This window comes from Mustela nivalis, assembly GCF_964662115.1.
Source record: "Mustela nivalis genome assembly, chromosome: 10".
Taxonomy (NCBI): domain Eukaryota; kingdom Metazoa; phylum Chordata; class Mammalia; order Carnivora; family Mustelidae; genus Mustela; species Mustela nivalis.
Genome location: NC_139029.1, coordinates 97,147,911 through 97,165,035, shown reverse-complemented (window position 1 = coordinate 97,165,035; position 17,125 = coordinate 97,147,911). Strand labels below are relative to the sequence as shown.

Sequence of the window (17,125 nt, the reverse complement as noted above, 5' to 3'; positions counted from 1 at the left end):
ATATTAGAATATAGGAGGAGTTCGTTTACCATTATTTTAATCTCATATATAAAATTTGTAGTGTTGGATCTCAATGAGGTACATCAAACAAGGGAAGAATTAACCATTACAGAGCAGTCTTGATGGAGAAAACTTTCTCCTGAAGTATTAGTAGGGAGAGACAGGAGATTTTAAGTCTTTTATTTAAGACTTAAGATTTAAGTCTTTAATGCTTGGCTGGGGAGTTTACACTTGATTCCAAGTTTACACTTGCTAATAAAAAGAGAATAAATTGCTATCACTTCTTGATCAAAGGAGTTTAAAGTTCCTCCTGTGAAAGCAGCTGCGTGAAAGTCAACGTGAATATTTACATGAAATGGTACATTTTGAGTGGAAAAATAACAGCTTTTCAAAACAGAGAAGGAAAATTATTCTCCATTGTTATGGAGAGGAAAACCTCTTATACCCGGTTAAGGAGTGGTTCTCAAAAAACTGGCAGAGATCTTCTTATTTCCCTTGTGAATTATCGTCCACAGGGTACTGGTCTGCTTAATAAAGCTGTCTAGCATCCAAACTAGCTACTTTAATATAGTAAAACACTGGAGAGCATTTTGAAAAAATTTGAAAGATCCTTCATTATTTTGCAATTATTTTCCTTTTTGCAAATTACCTTCCAGTCTTTGTTCTTGTCTATGTGGATGTATAATTTTACATAACTGCAGTATAATATGCATACTATCTTTTATGTTAACCTAATAGATATTTCCCATGTTTCTAGGTGGTCTTCATTAACAGAATTTTTTAATAGCTGCATAAGAACATTCCTGTACTACAGTTATAGAACCTAAGGAATTTATATGATTTCATAGCAGGTTCTTTTGAATAGTCACATAGGGGGAAATTTTGATTCAAGTTTATATATTTACATTAATATTATTTGTATTCAATTTGATTCAAAATTATCTTTTATAATAACCCAGAAGTCCCGGGGAGACAAGTCTGGTGAATATATATTCAGTACTTCCTGGTCAAAAGCAAGTTATGGTTGTTAGTTAATGAAACTAATATTTGTTTGTGTCATAAAATAGTTCCGTGTATATTTCCTAAGAAATGCTGATAAATGTTCTGAAGTTTAGAATAAGCAATAGGTTTAAAAGCAACTCCTTGACACTTCTTTTGTATGGAAGTAACACATTTTATTTATTAAAGAAAACCTCTGAACATTAGTTATGTTTTCATATAGCCCCTCAAATACTCATGTAGCTGGGCTGTGTGTGTGTGTGAGAGACAGAGAGAGAGAGATTGAGAGCGAGCACGAGAGATTCAGCATAGCACTCATTTAAGAGCACGGGCTTTGGGGATAGGCCAGTTTCAAATCCCAACTCTGACACTCATTTTGTGTTACTTTGTGTAAATCATACAATTTCTATCATAGGCAACTTTCTTACTGTAAAATGGGAATAATAACATTTACCCCATACTCTTGTTATGGAGATAAACTGAGACAAGGCATGTATGGTGCTTAGCACAGTGTCTAAAATCTCATAACCCTTCAAATCACAGTAGCTAGGCAGGGAACAGAATTCTAAAATGGTATATCATTTTTCAGAAAGGTGTTCAAGGGGCGCCTGGGTCGCTCAGTCAGTTAAGCGCCCCCCCCCACCCCGCCTTTTTTTTAAAGATTTATTTGAGAGAGAGAGAGGGCGTGAGCATGCGGGTAGGGCAGAAGGTGAGAATCTTTCAGCAGACTCTGAGCACAGAGCCCAAGGCAGGGCTTGATCTCACAACCCAACCCCTGAGATTACAACCTGAGCTAAAACCAAGAGCGGAGGCCTAACTGACAGCCACCTAGGTGTCCCAAGCTCCCGATTCTTGATCTCAGCTTGGGTCTTGATCTCAGGTTCCTGAGTTCAGGCCCCACACTGAACTCCGTGCAACGCATGGAGTCTACTTTAAAAAAAAAAAAAAAAAGGTGCTCAAGATGCATTGTCTATACAGCTAGAGGTTCATTCATTATGTGACACTGATTTCAACTCCTCTGGCCTGGAATGGTTTAGACTCCATTAATGAGTGCCAAGTCCCTGACTCTTTGTCTTCGCTTCCTCCAACTCAGGACCAACCAGGGAAAGTCACATATACTCCCCAAACTAATCACATAAGAGTCTCCCTTCTAGTTGGCCAGCCTCCAGCCTCCCTGTGGCAACAACCTCAAATCAGAGCATACCTGAATCTTCCCTTTTGCCACCACAAAGCCTCTATGCTCCCCTGCCTGCCTTCAAGTCTCTTTGAAACATGAAACACGAAATCCAAGGGATGGTGGAGGTTTTCCCTGCTGTAGCAAGCTCTGAATAAATAGCCTCTATTTGTTCTCAGTGGGTGGTCTTCGTTAAAAGATGATCACTACTGGATTTAAACACAGAAAGCACACCTTTGGAATCATGGGAATAGGTAAAAGGAAAGAACGTTCAGTCTGTATAGCATGAGACAGACAACAGGAATAAAAAAAAAAAACCTGTCAATATTTAATGATGTGGAAAAATAGAAGACAAAACAGCAGGATATAAATTTGGGGGAAAATACATATAACCTGCACTCACGCCAAGGAGAAGCCACGGTGGTTAGAGTGGGGACTCTCGTCAGGCAGTTCTGGGGTCAGATTCCATCCTGACCAGCTGCATGTGCCCGGACAGGTTACTTGACCTCTTCACCCTTGTGTTTTCATTTTAAAACAACTGCCTACTCCTGGAGTTGTTTGAAGAGAGAATAAAATGATGCATGCAAAACTTGTAGCTTAGAGCCTTGTACGTGGAAGACAAAGAAGAGATATTAGCTTAAAAACTGATTTGAAGGAAATGCACTAAGATGTTCACAAGATCAGAAATAGTAGCAGTGATTTTTAATTCTTTTCTTGTTGAACATATGTAAGATCATTTAAACTACATTAGAACATTGAAATAAACTGTTGACTCTCTCTCTGCAAGACTATAAAGACAGCGAAATCATGTATCCTGGATAGCTTACAGGTCAAACATCTGAGGCAGGGAGTTAGGTCTGTGGAGATACTTCCTCTGGTCTACTAGAATGTTCCTCCCATACCTCTAACACCTTGGTTCCTTTATTTCGGGTCTAAGCTTAAATATCACCTCCTCAGAGAAGTGTTCCCTAAACATACTCTCCAAAGTTGGTTTCTCCCTCTTATTCTTTCCTTTTTCCCCCAACCAAGAAATCTCTACCCCCAATGCAGGGCTTGAACTCATAACCCCAAGATCAAGAGTCATATGCTGTTCTGAATGAGCCAACCAGGCACCCCTCCCTTTTATTCTTTTCCACATATCCTATTTCTTTTCTTTCTAGTATTAGTCCTAATCAAATTATTTTATTTCATTTGTTTATTTAATTGTATGTTGTTCTCTCTCCTGCTAAAAAATAAGTTTGAGAGCTTGTCTGTTTTGTTCTTAATTTCTAATCCCCACTACAACTGCCCAGAGCTCAAGAAATATTTATTGAATAAGTAATCATTTCTTGACCTTTAGGCTAAGATCAAGTGTAAATATTTATTAAATAAGGGAATGATCTCAAGAAGAGGGCACTATGACCGGGATAGTTTTATAGCAATAGAAAAATCACAATGAAATCAGTTCGTCATCAGTTTAGAGGATCAGAGCCCGGACCCAGGAGTCAGACTACCTGAGCTTACACCACAGCTCCACCAGCTACAGGATGAGCCATCACAGGCCCAGCTTCCTACTTTTCTGAGCCTCTGTCTGGAGTTGGGGATCATGATGATGCTTACTTTACAGGCCTGTTTCCAGGATTAAATGAGATAACCAAGCACAGTACTTGACAGTAGAGCTCAATAAACATTAGCTATTGACTAGAATATATATGCATTAATATCTGACCTGATGAAGGACAAAATAGTGAAAGACTGATCCTATCAGGGACCTCACTGTGAGGTCCACTGTGACTTTTTTTCAAACCAGGATCGTTTTCCTTTTTTGATTGGTGATTTACACCACAAACATAAATACTAACGTATAATCTCAGGGATAGTCACAGATCTCAGCAGCAATCCTGATACAGATAGAAAACATATTTGACCTATCTGATTAGGCAATCCCCAAATATGAACGGCATGTTATTAAGGAATCTGAGAACCCCTTTAATGTAAAGAAAACAGCAACAGAATAATGAATGGAAAGGGAAAAGCATAGGGGCCACCTGGATGGCTCAGTCAGCTAAGTGTCTGACTGTGGCTTTGGTTATGATCTCAGGTTCCTGGGATCGAGCCCTGCCATCAGGCTCCCTGTTTAGCGGGGAGTCTGTTTGTTCCTCTCCCTCTTCCCCTCCCCCTGCTTGCACTCATTCTCCCTCTCTCTCTCTCTCAAATAAATAAATATAATCTAAAAAAAGAAAGGAAGCAAGGAAGGAAGAAGGAAGGAAGGCAGGCAGAGCATAGGGACCATGACAACAGATCAGGAAGTGGTTTCTCTCCTTCTGAGGTCCTATATGAATTTAGGAAATTCAATATAACGAGCGTTAGGGCTTTGTCCGTTGATCTCTTCCACACAGCCTGGATCAGAAGAAGGTCCCTGGCTTCATCAGTGGTAAAACCAACAATGTTCCTTTTTATGTTCCCTCAGTGCCCACAAGCCCGCATGCGCTCCTCTCTGAGGTACAGGCGCACAACCCCATCTTTCTAAGTCTCCCTCCTTTGACTGGACTCTGCTACTCCCGCCTTGTGATTCTAGTGAGGCTGACGTGCAGAGGTCACTCTGACTCCCCCAAACCAAATTAGCCAACAGGGCAGGTTAAAAAGCAATTACAGTAGCCCATAGGAAATCACAATGGACTGCAGCTAACACAGAAAAAACAATTACCATAATCAATACACTTTAGGCACATCAAAATGAATATTTCCACATGTCAAAATGGTTCCAGATCCACAAAGCAACCAAACTAAACAGAAAACACATTTAGTTTTCATAATGACTCTACATGCATCTTTGCTTTCTGTGAGATCCTTGCCTCTTTTCTTACAATTCTGTGAGGTTTTGCCTTTTTTTTTTAAAAAAAAAAAAAGGAGATTAAAAAATTTTAATTTTTTTCACCTGGTCCTATTGCTCGCCTTGGCTTCTTCATCTGATTTTAGTTTGTTTGTTTCTAGCCTTTCTTCCCTCTGCTCCTGCTGCTCTTTTCACCTCCTATAATTTATCTTGGCCCCTACTTCTCATCCACTGAGTTTACACTTTACATGAATTCAGCCTGTCTTTGATTCTGCTCACTTATGGGGCTTATTCTCTTCACATTTTCAACCTCTCTCCTCATCATCTTCCTTTCACTTCAAATAAGCTGCTCTTTTAAAATTTATACCCTACATAATGCTATCCATATTAATGCCTTCTCTTTTTCCCCCAGTTTTTCTTTTCTTCCCTTTTCCTTTCTTCCTCTTTTCTTTCTTTTTCTTTTTCATTTCTTACCTTTTTTTTTCTTTTCTTTTCTTTCTTTTTTTTTTTCTTATCCTGACTGTGCTTCTTTCTTAAACCCAACGGAAAACAAAAGCCTTTCAAAATTTTGATTATTATAACTTCTGTCACATAATAACACATCTGGTCTTCTTCCTCGGTGACTAACTCCTTTTTTCTTCTGCTTGTTTCCTTGTTCTATTCATGTTGACTTGGGATCTACCTCACCCTCCTGTAGAATTGGTGTCCAGATGAATCATCATTGCCTACATGTATCTGCTCACAGAGAGCGGGTCTCTTATTCATTCATTCATTCCTATTTTGGCTGTGTTTGTGAGTTTTCAGTGCTGCTGCCTTTAACCGTCCTGGGTTGGGTGAAGTTTGGTGCTGTTTTCCCTTTCGTGAAGGATGAACTCACCATCACTGGCTCCTTATTGGATATGCTTAATGACTCTCTAATTTAGGAATTATTTCCTGAACACCTACGAAGTGCATAGCCTGTGCTAGGTCCTGTTAGAGATATAGTGAAGGTTTGTGCCCTCTAGGGAGTTACAAACTCCAGGAGTAGAGAAAACACCACACGAAGCTATAAATTCTTCTGGCTAGTCCTCTTTCAGTGTGATCTCCATGAATGGCAACAGCATCAATCCAACTGCACAAGTCAGAACGGTGGGATCACCTGAGACCTCCTTCTCATACCCATCCATCCATTATGAAGCTCTACCCCTTTTACCTCCTGCATTAGCTTACTGACTTCATCTTCACTGACACCATCATGACCCAAACAGACTAGTGAAAGAGCCTCTAGACAGCCCCAGCGGCTCTTGTCCCACTGCAAGTCATTCTCTGTATTTCAATCAGTTCCGTGTTAAACATATAAATCAGATCATCTCACTCCATCCCGAAAACCACCAAGCACTTCCCACTGCTTCCAGGATTGGGTTATCTGTGGACATCTCAGCACCACCCTCTTCCTTCTGTGCTATTTGTCAATTTCCAGGGGCTCGCAGCCTGGAAACTACATTTCCATAGGCTTCTGGTTTACTGTAGGTTCTCACCCTCGAGCTGGAAAGTGATGGAGAGAAGACAGTCCTGCTTGGCATTTGTGGTTGAGTATGTGGATGGCGGCATATGGCTACAATGAGGTTTGGCCAGCAGCTTTCAGGATCTCACAAAAATTTGGGACAGACCGGCCTCACAGAGAAAGGGTGTAATTCAAGAACCAGAAGTCCCTCAAGCAGTTTTAGGAACAGATGATCTCGATTGTCCTTGATGGCATTCTCAGACATTATGGTCAATTCATCTCTTCTCTGGAATTAGCAAGTGTGAAGCTTGCCAACCAGTCGTCATCCTCTCTACGCTCTGATTTTGGTTGGCTTTGGTTCTGTTTACTCACAGCTCCTGAGGCCTCTGTTTGCTCATTTTCCTACGTCATGTCAGCTTTTGCTTTCAATCTCTTCTTACCCCCTTCCCATGGTCCTCTGATTGTGTTCTCAGAGAAGAGACACTGGTTAGCCCAGGCGATCGCTCCCATGTCTGTTTGAGCAGACTCAGTAGCACTTCTCTCAAATTTCATTTCTTTATCTGTAAAATGGGGATGATATCCCTTACCTGTCTTGCAGAGCCGCTCGGAGAATCTGAATAGTTAGCTTGTGTATAGTGCCTGACCACTATGCCCACCTCTGTTAATTCCTTCCTTCCCTTCGCTCAAGTCCATGCAGAGAGCCTTTCTCTGGATAAGTAGCACCGCAGGTACTTAACATGTATTTACTATATGTTAATAAAAACTGTGTGTGTATGTAGAGAGAGAGAGGAAGGGAGGCAGAAGCCTTTACTTAATATATAGCCAGTTATTTGAAATTGGATATTCAGAAAAAGAATGCAGATGCAAAATAAAAACTTGGAGCAAATGCCATTGTTCAGTATCTTGCCCCTCTTCAAATATCTGCTATTTTATTATATTCTCAAGCCTAAGACAGTCTCAGCTTTCCATTCCTGGGTCTCATACCAAGTTCTACCAAAACAATGGAATAAATCTTTCACATGCTTATCTGGAAGGCTCTCCTTTCATTCCCTTCTCTTGTGTTTATTCTCTGGCCCACCATGTCTCACTTACTCCAGTGCTGTTATTGACAAAAGCAAACACAAAATCTACACACGGTTTGCATCAACATTTAGTAAAGAGGCTACAAAGAGGTTGGCTGGAGGGAGAAAATACAAATGTTTTTTTAATCCGTCTAACTTGCTTGTTTGTTATATTTACAACGTAAATATTCATAGACATTCCAGTTATGACCTGTTTCCAAATCTAGAACTATCTGAAACAAAAAAACAAACAAAAAATACCCCAAGTGCTTGAGCTGTGCGGTAGGGAAAACAACAGCACAGGCTAAAAACCGGACCTGGGTTTGAGTCCTGTCTCTGCTACTTATTACGAAGCAGTTAGGCATTTCTAAGCCTGGGAGGCGAAGCATAATGAAACAGATAAGAAATGTACGTTAGCAGCATTAATGCTGCAGAAACCAGAACTGGTTTTATGGTACTTGTCTGCATACTTAGGAGGGGTCCAAAGGACAAACATGCCCAAGAAATGTGGGATACATGTGTGGAGCAACAGCCCCCAGGAGGACAGTCTGAAGGAGGAAGGCAGGAGCCAGGAGCCCAAAGAACCAGAGCCTACAAGCAGAGAAAGTGCAGAGGCTCGAGGTCTGGCCAGAGAGCAGATAGGAGGCAAATGCAGGGTTGTTTCTCTTAAGAAAAGGAGCATGCCGTTGTCTGTTCCACACCCAGGATCTAATTATGGCGTTGCAGGTAGATGGTTGCAAGCTAAGGTAGGAGGCAGTCGTCTTGAACGTAGGTAATTACCTGGTTTTAAAACTTTAAATAAATTTCTCTGCTTAATGAATTATATATAAAGCATCAGAAACCTGATGGGGATACATAACAATCTGCTACCAGAGCTACCTTTTAGAAAAGAGGAAAAAGAAAGGTATTGCATGGCATTCTTAGTATATATGCTAACTACCAAATGGATCAGTAAGCGTTAAAGAAGGGATATGTATAGTATGGGAATTTCTTTGCTTCCCAGGAGTTGGCTGGGGGGTGGGGGGTAACTGAGGTTGGAAATTACCTGGGGGGCAACTTATCCTTGGAAGCATTAACTAAATGTGAGAAATAATTATCCAAAATTTCTTTCTGTAAAAGAAGACCTTCACAACCTCAGGCCTGGCTTGAAAACAGTGATCAGGAGCTACTCTTGCCCGGTGTCAGCCTCTTACAATGTTGCTTGTACTCTTGAAACATTTGTACTGAGCATATGGTAGGTGATACCAATTCATACATATACATTCTTTGCTCAATAACCCCTTGAGCTATGCCCCCATTGGCTCCTAACTTTAAAGATGAAAGCAATGGTAACTTCAAAGATGAAAGCAATGGTAGGATGTTATCATTCTGCTAATTGTATTTTGGGCAATGAGCAAAAAATCAACTCATCATCCTTGTTGCTTATGTGATGATCTTGCCCCTGACTATAACTACTGGTTCCTTAAGGAAGGTCAGCATAGGCTTCAGGAGACCATAACCAGGCCCAGATGCTCCACTGTCCACTGACTGGCTATGCAGGTTTGCGTAAAGTGCTTACCCTCCCTGGGCTGTGTTTGTAAAGCTAGGGAACTGCAGGAGAGGACTGGCAAAGTTCCCCCCGACTCTGTGCTCCATAGTATCACAAAGGGGACAATCACTCTTGCTCAAGTTTACTCTCTTTCACAGCCCTGAGCTTAGAGGACTCTCACAGGAAAGCTCTTGAACTGTTAAGGAAATCACCTGTGCTCATGGGCTTCCGTTTCCTGGTGCTGACAAACTTCAGCCTTTGCTTCTATAAAGAAGTCCCCCAGGGGGGCCTGGATGGCTCAGTGCGTTAAGCAACTGCCTTTGGCTCAGGTCATGATCCTGGAATCCTGGGATCGAGTCTCACACTGGGCTCCCAGCTCCGTAGGAAGTCTGCTTCTCCCTCTGACCTTCTCCCTTTTCATGCTCTCTCTCATGTTCTCTCTCTTTCTCAAATAAGTAAATTAAAAAAAAAAAAAATTCTGCAGGGCACCTGGGTGGCTCAGTCAGTTAAGCCTCCCACTCTTGATTTTGGCTCAGGTCATGATCTCAGGGTTAGGAGATTGAGCCCAGCTTCAGGCTCCACACTGGGTGTGGAGCCTGCTTAAGATTCTCTCTCTCCCAGGGCGCCTGGGGGGCTCAGTGGGTTAATCCTCTGCTTTTGGTTCAGGTTGTGGTCTCAGGGTCCTGGGATTGAGCCCCGCATCGGGCTCTCTGCTCAGCAGGGAGCCTGCTTCTCCCTCTCTCTGCCTGCCTCTCTGCCTACTTGTGATCTCTCTCTCTGTCAAATAAACAAATAAAATCTTAAAAAAAAAAAAAAGTCTCTCTCTTCCTCTCCCTCTGCCCCTGTCTCCACTCACTCTTTCTTTAAAAAAAAAAAAAAAAAAAAAGTCTCTCCTGAAAGTGAAATTTGACATAAGACTATGATCGTTAGAGACAATCATCACCAGGCATGACCAAATGACAGCTCCCAGTCACAGCACTGCTTGGCCCATATGCCCATATTTCATTTTAATCTTTGACTAATTCTGTGCAACTATAATTAATATTCCCATTTTACAGGTGAGAAAACACACTACTTTGCTGGAAAATGTATTAGATCTTTATTGGACTTCCATTTGCTACCCCTGGAGAAAAAGATTTCCCTAGATTTATCCTAGATAAATCCTAGATTTCCAGGATAAGTCAAAAGTTAATTACTAAAAGTAATAAATGCTGCTAGGAATCCAACATTCAAATTAATACAACAAACACCACACAATCCTCATGTATATGTTTTGAGCAGAATTAAAGATAGCCTGCATGTATTAAAGGATGTTCCTGATTTGTGAAGCTAAGCACACAGTATGATGGTTGCCTCCATCATACTGGCACAAGGGCTCTGGGGTCATACTACGAGGTATCGATACTGTCATCTCCATGCTATTGTCATATTTACATGCAAAGAATTCTAGTTTTCCTAGGGAAGAATCACTTGTGCAGGGTTAAGGCTTCAGGGAAAAACAGACTGACAGAGTTTCTCCTTTTCCTCAGAAGTGAGGCTTGACTCTGTGAGCATGCCTATTGGGAAGCTTTATCTCTAGAAGGCTAACTGGCGGGGCAAGGGAGGTGATGTGGGGATGGCAGGAAAGGACTGGGAAAGGGATAGGGTCAGAAGTACAGATAGGGCAGGCTTCAGCATCCTCTGGTTGTAGGGTCTGAGACCTGTAAAGGGACAGCATTGGCTGACTAGAGGGATTATGGGTCCAGGAAAAGTAGGACACCCTAGTGTGTTGAAAAACTTGCTCTCAACAGCTGATCATACACAGTAGCCATCAGATCCAGGTGGCTATTTCCATTTAAATTATTAAAATTAAGTAAAATTTAGAATTCAGTTCTTCTGCCAACATGTCCTGTGGCTAGCAGCTAAGGTCTTGGAAAGCACAGATTCATTTCCATAATTGCAGGCAAGTTCTATTACACAGCATTGCTTTACAATCTAGATTGCTTGAGAGAACAACACTTAAAACTCTTGAAGCTTAATTATTACCAGGGAAGTCTATACTGCAGAGTGGTTACAAGCACCACAATCCTCTACCTAAACTTTCTGCACTCAGATCCTGGGCCCAAGCTCTGCTAGCTCCATGACTTTGGGCGAGTGACTAACCACTCCGTGCCTTCATTTCCTCATCTGTAAAATGGGGATGATAGTTGCGCAACTTTCCCAAGGTGGTTGTGAAGATTAATGGGGTGAATGTCTGCTAGGCACACAGACACAAACTGATTCACACAATCCTTTGTATAGCTCCGTTCCCTGTGAGCCAAATCTTTTGGGGATGGGCTCGAACACTCTCTCGTCAGTATGCATATGACCCAGGGGTACACTCTGCTCCTTACTTGTACAACAGGATGTCAGCAGCCTGGAGCACTGGGTATGTGAGCAGGCCTACGGTCCCACCATGCTTCTGTGTGGCAACCTTCGCCTGGGTGGTGAAAAGAGAGGAGGGAAAGAAATCAGCTGTGAATCTAATGATACCACTACGTTAAGCAAACTTTAAAGCTACTGTACTACCATTATATCTCAGTTCCTTCTAGCAACACTGAAAGCCATGTGACTGCAGGGTTCCTGCTGCAGGCTGAGGCAGGAATAAGGGAAATCCACTTCACCACTGCCCCTGGAAGGGGTCCCACACTGCCCCTATTTCTGATGCATTTAATTAAAGCCCAGGGAGAAGAGTCTCTAGGTTCCAAATCAGAGAAACTCCATTATTAATTAATTTGACAAGTTAACATCGAAAGCTATATTGTTATAACCGTGGAAACCTCTTGAGAAGTCCCCCACGGTGCTGACAAAATGTCATGGCACCCCAAAATCACACTTAAAAAAAGGACACCAAAATACCAACAGTCATGGGATTTAAAAAATGAAACAAAGAGAAATTTTAATCGAACCAATTCTGAATTAGTCTTGATGTTCCCTCACTCAGGTACAAACTTAACTCTTCTGGTTACTTGTAGTATTTTCCGGCTTACAGCAATGAATGCTATAGGTCACTCAAAGGAAATGTGAAAGTTTGAACCCAGAATTCCTTCAGTACATCTCTTTATTGCAAAGTCCATGATAAAGCCCAGTTTGCAATCTTGGGATAAAGATAATAAAAGTTTAGTTTGGCCATGAGCAAATGGAAAAAGAACCCAATTTTTTAAAAGTACTACTGCATTAAATTTATAGTCTTTTTATATTAGAATATTTTTATATTAGAATACTTGAAATTACAAAGGAAGTGGGGAGATGTGGAGAGCATTAATATTTATTGAGTGCCTATTATGTGCCCCAGATGCCTCCCATATCTGTGTTACCCGCTGTGGAATCCTGCAATAACCATGACCTTGGTAGCCCAGATCCCACCTTTCTACTCTACTATTCCCCTCCAATCAAAACCAAGCTCTTAGATGCTCCTACAGTATCGAGACCCCTCCTTCTGATCACTTTTCACACTTCCTGATTGCTTGTGCAATTGTCTCTGCCCAAAGAGACCACAAGCCTCATGAAAGTGGCTACTTCCGTCTGTCCTGCTGACGGCTGTACCTCCAGCCCTAGTGTGGTATGAGACTTGTAGAAGACATGGCCAATATTTGCTAATGAAGGGATGACCAGAGAAGGCAGTTACATGCTTTAGGATAAGGTTGGCATTTGAAATCCATGTTTTTACCCACAAATAAAATACCACAGTGGGCACCTAGGTGGCTCAGTCAGTTGAGGGACCCACTCCTGCTTTTGGCTCAGGCCATGATCTCAGGATATGAGATGAAGCCCTGCTTTGCCTCTGGGCTCAGCAGGGAGTCTGCTTCTCTCTCTCTCTTCCCCTTTCCCTCTGCCCCTCCCCCTGCTCATGCTCTGTCTCTCTAAAAAAATAATAAATAATTCGCAAAAAAAAAAAAAAAAAGAAAAAAAGAAATCACAGGCTGGTGGAAAGGCTTCCCGAGAATATAGATTTCCCCTGCTACCTAAAACTTCTCATTACACCACTTTGCTTTTCCAAAAGACTGACATTAGTGCCCGCTTTCAGTAACTGAAAGAAAACGGAAGAGGATTTTGGCCTTTATGAAATGGTACTTGCTTCTTGGCTCTATTCCATTTCGGCTTATGAAAGGTTTCCTAGGGATGCGTAAGTTTTGGACAGTGGGGGGAAACCTGAGTTCGGGGATTCTCTAGTCACGTGTTATCAGCAGGTCCTCAGACATGATTTTAAAGTGGGAGCAATTCCCATTGAACTAGTATTCAGTTCTTCTGAAAAGGATTTTGGTATTCAACTTAGAGTATTTCTTGAAAATGAGAATGTCTTGGCTGAAACCAAAATACGGTAGAGAACATGACAGCATTTTGTTTGTAATCCCTGGCAGGTAATGACTCTGCAGCTTTACCCCTTAACCTCTTATTTCGGCACAGTCACTTTAAAACTCTTGTTTCTCTCTGCGATGGATCTGGAGGCTTCTGAATCAGCTTCTGAAGAAACCAACGACCCTGAAAATATGCTGGAGAGAAGTTTGAAACTGAAATTCAGTGTTGACGCACTTGGGGGCTACCTACCCTCAGGTTATCCAATTGCAAAAATAAATGGAAATGAAGTACTATGAATTATCCAATTTATCTTTCTCAGTCGAACTTCCTAGAAAAAGTACAGCCTGAATTTTTCTGTGGGTTTGAACTGTTGCCTGGACTCAACTTGTTTAAATGTTAAATAAAATGTGCTGTTCCTTCTCTCCACAGTGAAAATATTTAAGCCTTTCTGCCAGCTAATTACATGGGGATGGCAGGCAGCTTCAGGGTGCAGTAATCCAGAAATTGCGACTGTTTGTTAGTTATAATGTGGTAGGTCCAAGGTCATTAACAAATCTATTCAAAGGTCACTCTGATTTGGCCTACACAGATAAAATCAGTTTAAAATGTGGATATTTTTATCCTGTTTTTAAATTGGAATCCTGGTGAACCCTCTTATTTTGCATTTACTACCCTGAGGCAGAGAAACTAAGATGCTGTTCAGGCTACTGGTGAGTGACAGACCAGGGAGGCCAGTAAACTCAGGATTCCCAGAGCAGAACACGAAAATAAACAGGAGAAGGAAAAACAAAAACAAAAACAAAAACCAGTCACAAGGGGGACTTTGAATTTCTTTTTGTTTATTAATCAGATAGTTGGCATTTACCTTCCACTGGTGTAAATGCTGTAACCGGGGTAATCTGACCATGCAGGTAAGGATCCAACTTAATTGTGTGTGTTCAGACACCTAAAGAAATAAAACAGGACATTAGCGAAGGCAGTCAATGGTTTCTTACATATAAGGCAAGGCTCAACAGACAACTGGTATTACCTCAAGTGGCTGATATCACCCCAAATCAAGGTGATTTAAAAAAAAAAAATGACAGGCAAAGGGGACTGATTCTATAAGGCATGGAATTTTGGATGCAGAAGAAAATTTTAAAACTAACCAATACAATTACTATTGTAGTACTAAAATCTTCTTCCCAACATCCCTAGCAAGTGGCTGACCAGACTCTGCTTCAATCTCCTCAGGGAAGGGGTCTCATTTTGTCCTGAGGCATCTATTCCAGCTTTAAAAAGCCAAGGTAGCGGTGCCTGGGTGGCTCAGTCAGTTAAGTGTCTGCCTTCATCTAAGGTCACGATACCAGGGCCCTGGGATGGAGCCCCACATTGGGCTCCCTGCTCAGTGCGAAGTCTGTCTCTTCCTCTCCCACTCCCCCCTGTTTGTGTTCCCTCTCTTGCTGTGTCTCTCTCTGTCAAATAAATAAAATATTTTTTTTAAGTGTAAAAAAAGAAAAAGCCAAGGTTATTAACACACGCACACGTGTGCGCGTTCACACACACTCAGACATACACACATTCAAGTCCTCTCTAAATAATTTCTAAATATATGAAAGCCACTCTAAAAGCTCACATGTAAACAGTAGAGAAAGGTACTGGCCTTAAAATTAATGACTAAATCTTCTAGACCTGCAGTAATTTCCAATTTAGGAATCACTTTATCATCCTATAGAGTCTTTTGTTTTGTTTTGTTTTTCAGTTCCTATTTCTTCTCTCCCTTTTTTTTTTCTTTTCTTTCTTTCTTCCCCATCCCCCCCTTCTCTTCTTCCTCTGCTTCCTCCTCCTCCTCTTTCTTCCTCTTCTTTTAAAAGGAGATCTAGTCAACAAGGAAATATAACCTTTTCTCAATCTGTTTTAACCAAATTTAATCAAGCAACCAAATCTGGCAACAGAGAGGATGATTCTTGGGTCCAGGCCAGGTTCGAACTGATGACCTAGAATTTAAGGGCTATGTATTTCATTTCTAGACTCTGGGGATCCCAAGCCCATCATCCATCGTGGCGTTTTTGTGTGTGTGTCCATATGATTTCCTTAAAACGCAGAGACTGTTGCCAACTCTGAAAAGTGGCCCCAAATGTGTTCTTTGTGGGTTTTGCAAAGGGAACATAAAGGAACGGAGCCGAGTCAGCCCAGGCCTATTTTACTAGCAAGGAATCACCATCTGGTGTAAGATAGTTTCTCATTTTTTGACTCGAGTCGCGGAGAGGGAAGAGTTGTTTTTCACATGTTTGACAAGGAATTGCTTTTAAAGTTTTGCAAGTCGCTGGGCTGACTCTGTCATCTTTCTTCCAAGAGGCATTTGGGTTTCATTGAGAGCAGCATTGTCCATACAAATTGCTAACTGCTGCTGTAAACAAACAGCTATCAGACCAAAACAGTTACCCTGGATGGAAGCAAGAGGATTATAGTTGCTTCCAATCATCAAGCAAAACACATTTCCACTAGAACTAATAAAACAAGAGTTATTTTTTTGTCATGAAAAAAGCGGGAGAAAAATTTTTCTCTTCTTTACTGAATTAGGAAAAGGAATGAAAATATAGAAAATAACCACACATACGCAGAAAGAAAGAGACAAAATGACTCCTTCCCTTCAACTCCGGCTTACGTGCTCAGTTTCGGTGAAATGCAAGAAACCACTGTCATGTCTTCATGAAATCAAGTATTTTCCTTGGAGTAGCTTTTTACTTGAACGTAGAGAACGATACTTATTTAATATTCTGCCGAGATCTTCTTGGTATTTCCAAATAAGGGGGCATAAAACTAATCCAAATTATTCTTATGCAGAGAAAGGTAGGTAAAAAGGCAAATGTAACGTTCATAATTTATTGTTAATAATTATATAAGAAGGGATAGTATACTTCAGGATTTGGCTCTCTTAATTTATCCATATTCATGACAACTGTTTGGAAAGGTTCAGATTTCTATCTGGGGAAAAGTGAAAATGGTATCTATATATAGTTAAACTGACTAAATGTTGCAAAACAAACAAAATAACCATAGGATCTGTTTTAGCCACAGGGGGGCAAAAAAAAAAGCACGGAACATAGAAGGTGGCTTGTTGACCACCCACAAACAAGTCAGCAGTGACCGAAGATTCTGACTCCCTAACTATACCAAGTAAAGACATACACAACCTTCAGCTGTAGGCAGCTTTGCCTGGTTGGTTCACTGCAGTAAAGCAGTCTGGAACCGTGCTCAATAAATATTTGCTGAATGTATGGACAATATCAAAGGCTGCAGGAAGAAAGGTAAGGACTGAAAAGAATCCATTCGATTTAGCAACAGACATTAAAAGAAAAAAAAGATTTTATTTATTTATTAGAGAGAGAGAGAGCTTGAATGGGGTGGAGGGTGGTGGGGTGGGGAGGGGCAGAGGGAGAGGAAGAAGCAGTCTGCTAGCTGAGCAGGGAGCATGACTCAGAACTCGATTCCAGGACCCCAGGATCACAGCCTGAGATGAAGGCAGACGCTTAACCGACTGAGCCACACAGGTGCTCTAACAACAGACTTGTTGGTGATCCAGGCACTCCAGAGGAGTGACTGGGAGAGAAGCTAACTTATAGGGGGTGGACTGAAGTGTGACAGGATACGAAGACTGATACACAAGAAGTACAGCAGAGCATTTCAGAGCTCTGCCTTTGGAATGAGGCTGTCTGGATCTGCATGCTAATTCTGCCATCTATGAGCTGGGGGACCCTGTGTAAGTGAC

At 41.4% G+C, this 17,125-nt stretch overlaps 2 protein-coding genes across 4 annotated transcripts in view; one reads left to right on the top strand and one right to left on the bottom strand.

The window, feature by feature from the left end:
* The window catches only part of LOC309841768 (3 beta-hydroxysteroid dehydrogenase/Delta 5-->4-isomerase), a 394,070-nt gene that overhangs the window by 48,699 nt on the left and 328,246 nt on the right, over positions 1 to 17,125 (top strand). The window lies entirely within an intron of this gene.
* The window catches only part of WARS2 (tryptophanyl tRNA synthetase 2, mitochondrial), a 95,303-nt gene that overhangs the window by 6,157 nt on the left and 72,021 nt on the right, over positions 1 to 17,125 (bottom strand). For all 3 annotated transcript variants that reach the window (XR_014299299.1, XM_082685221.1, XM_082685220.1), the window contains exons 3-4: positions 14,240 to 14,320; positions 11,430 to 11,515 (exon numbers count right to left, since the gene is read on the bottom strand). Coding sequence is in view for 2 of the 3 variants with exons in the window: in XM_082685221.1 (XP_082541347.1) it covers positions 11,430 to 11,515; positions 14,240 to 14,320 (167 nt within the window). In the remaining variant the exon portion in view is untranslated. The remainder of the gene's footprint in view (positions 1 to 11,429; positions 11,516 to 14,239; positions 14,321 to 17,125) is intronic.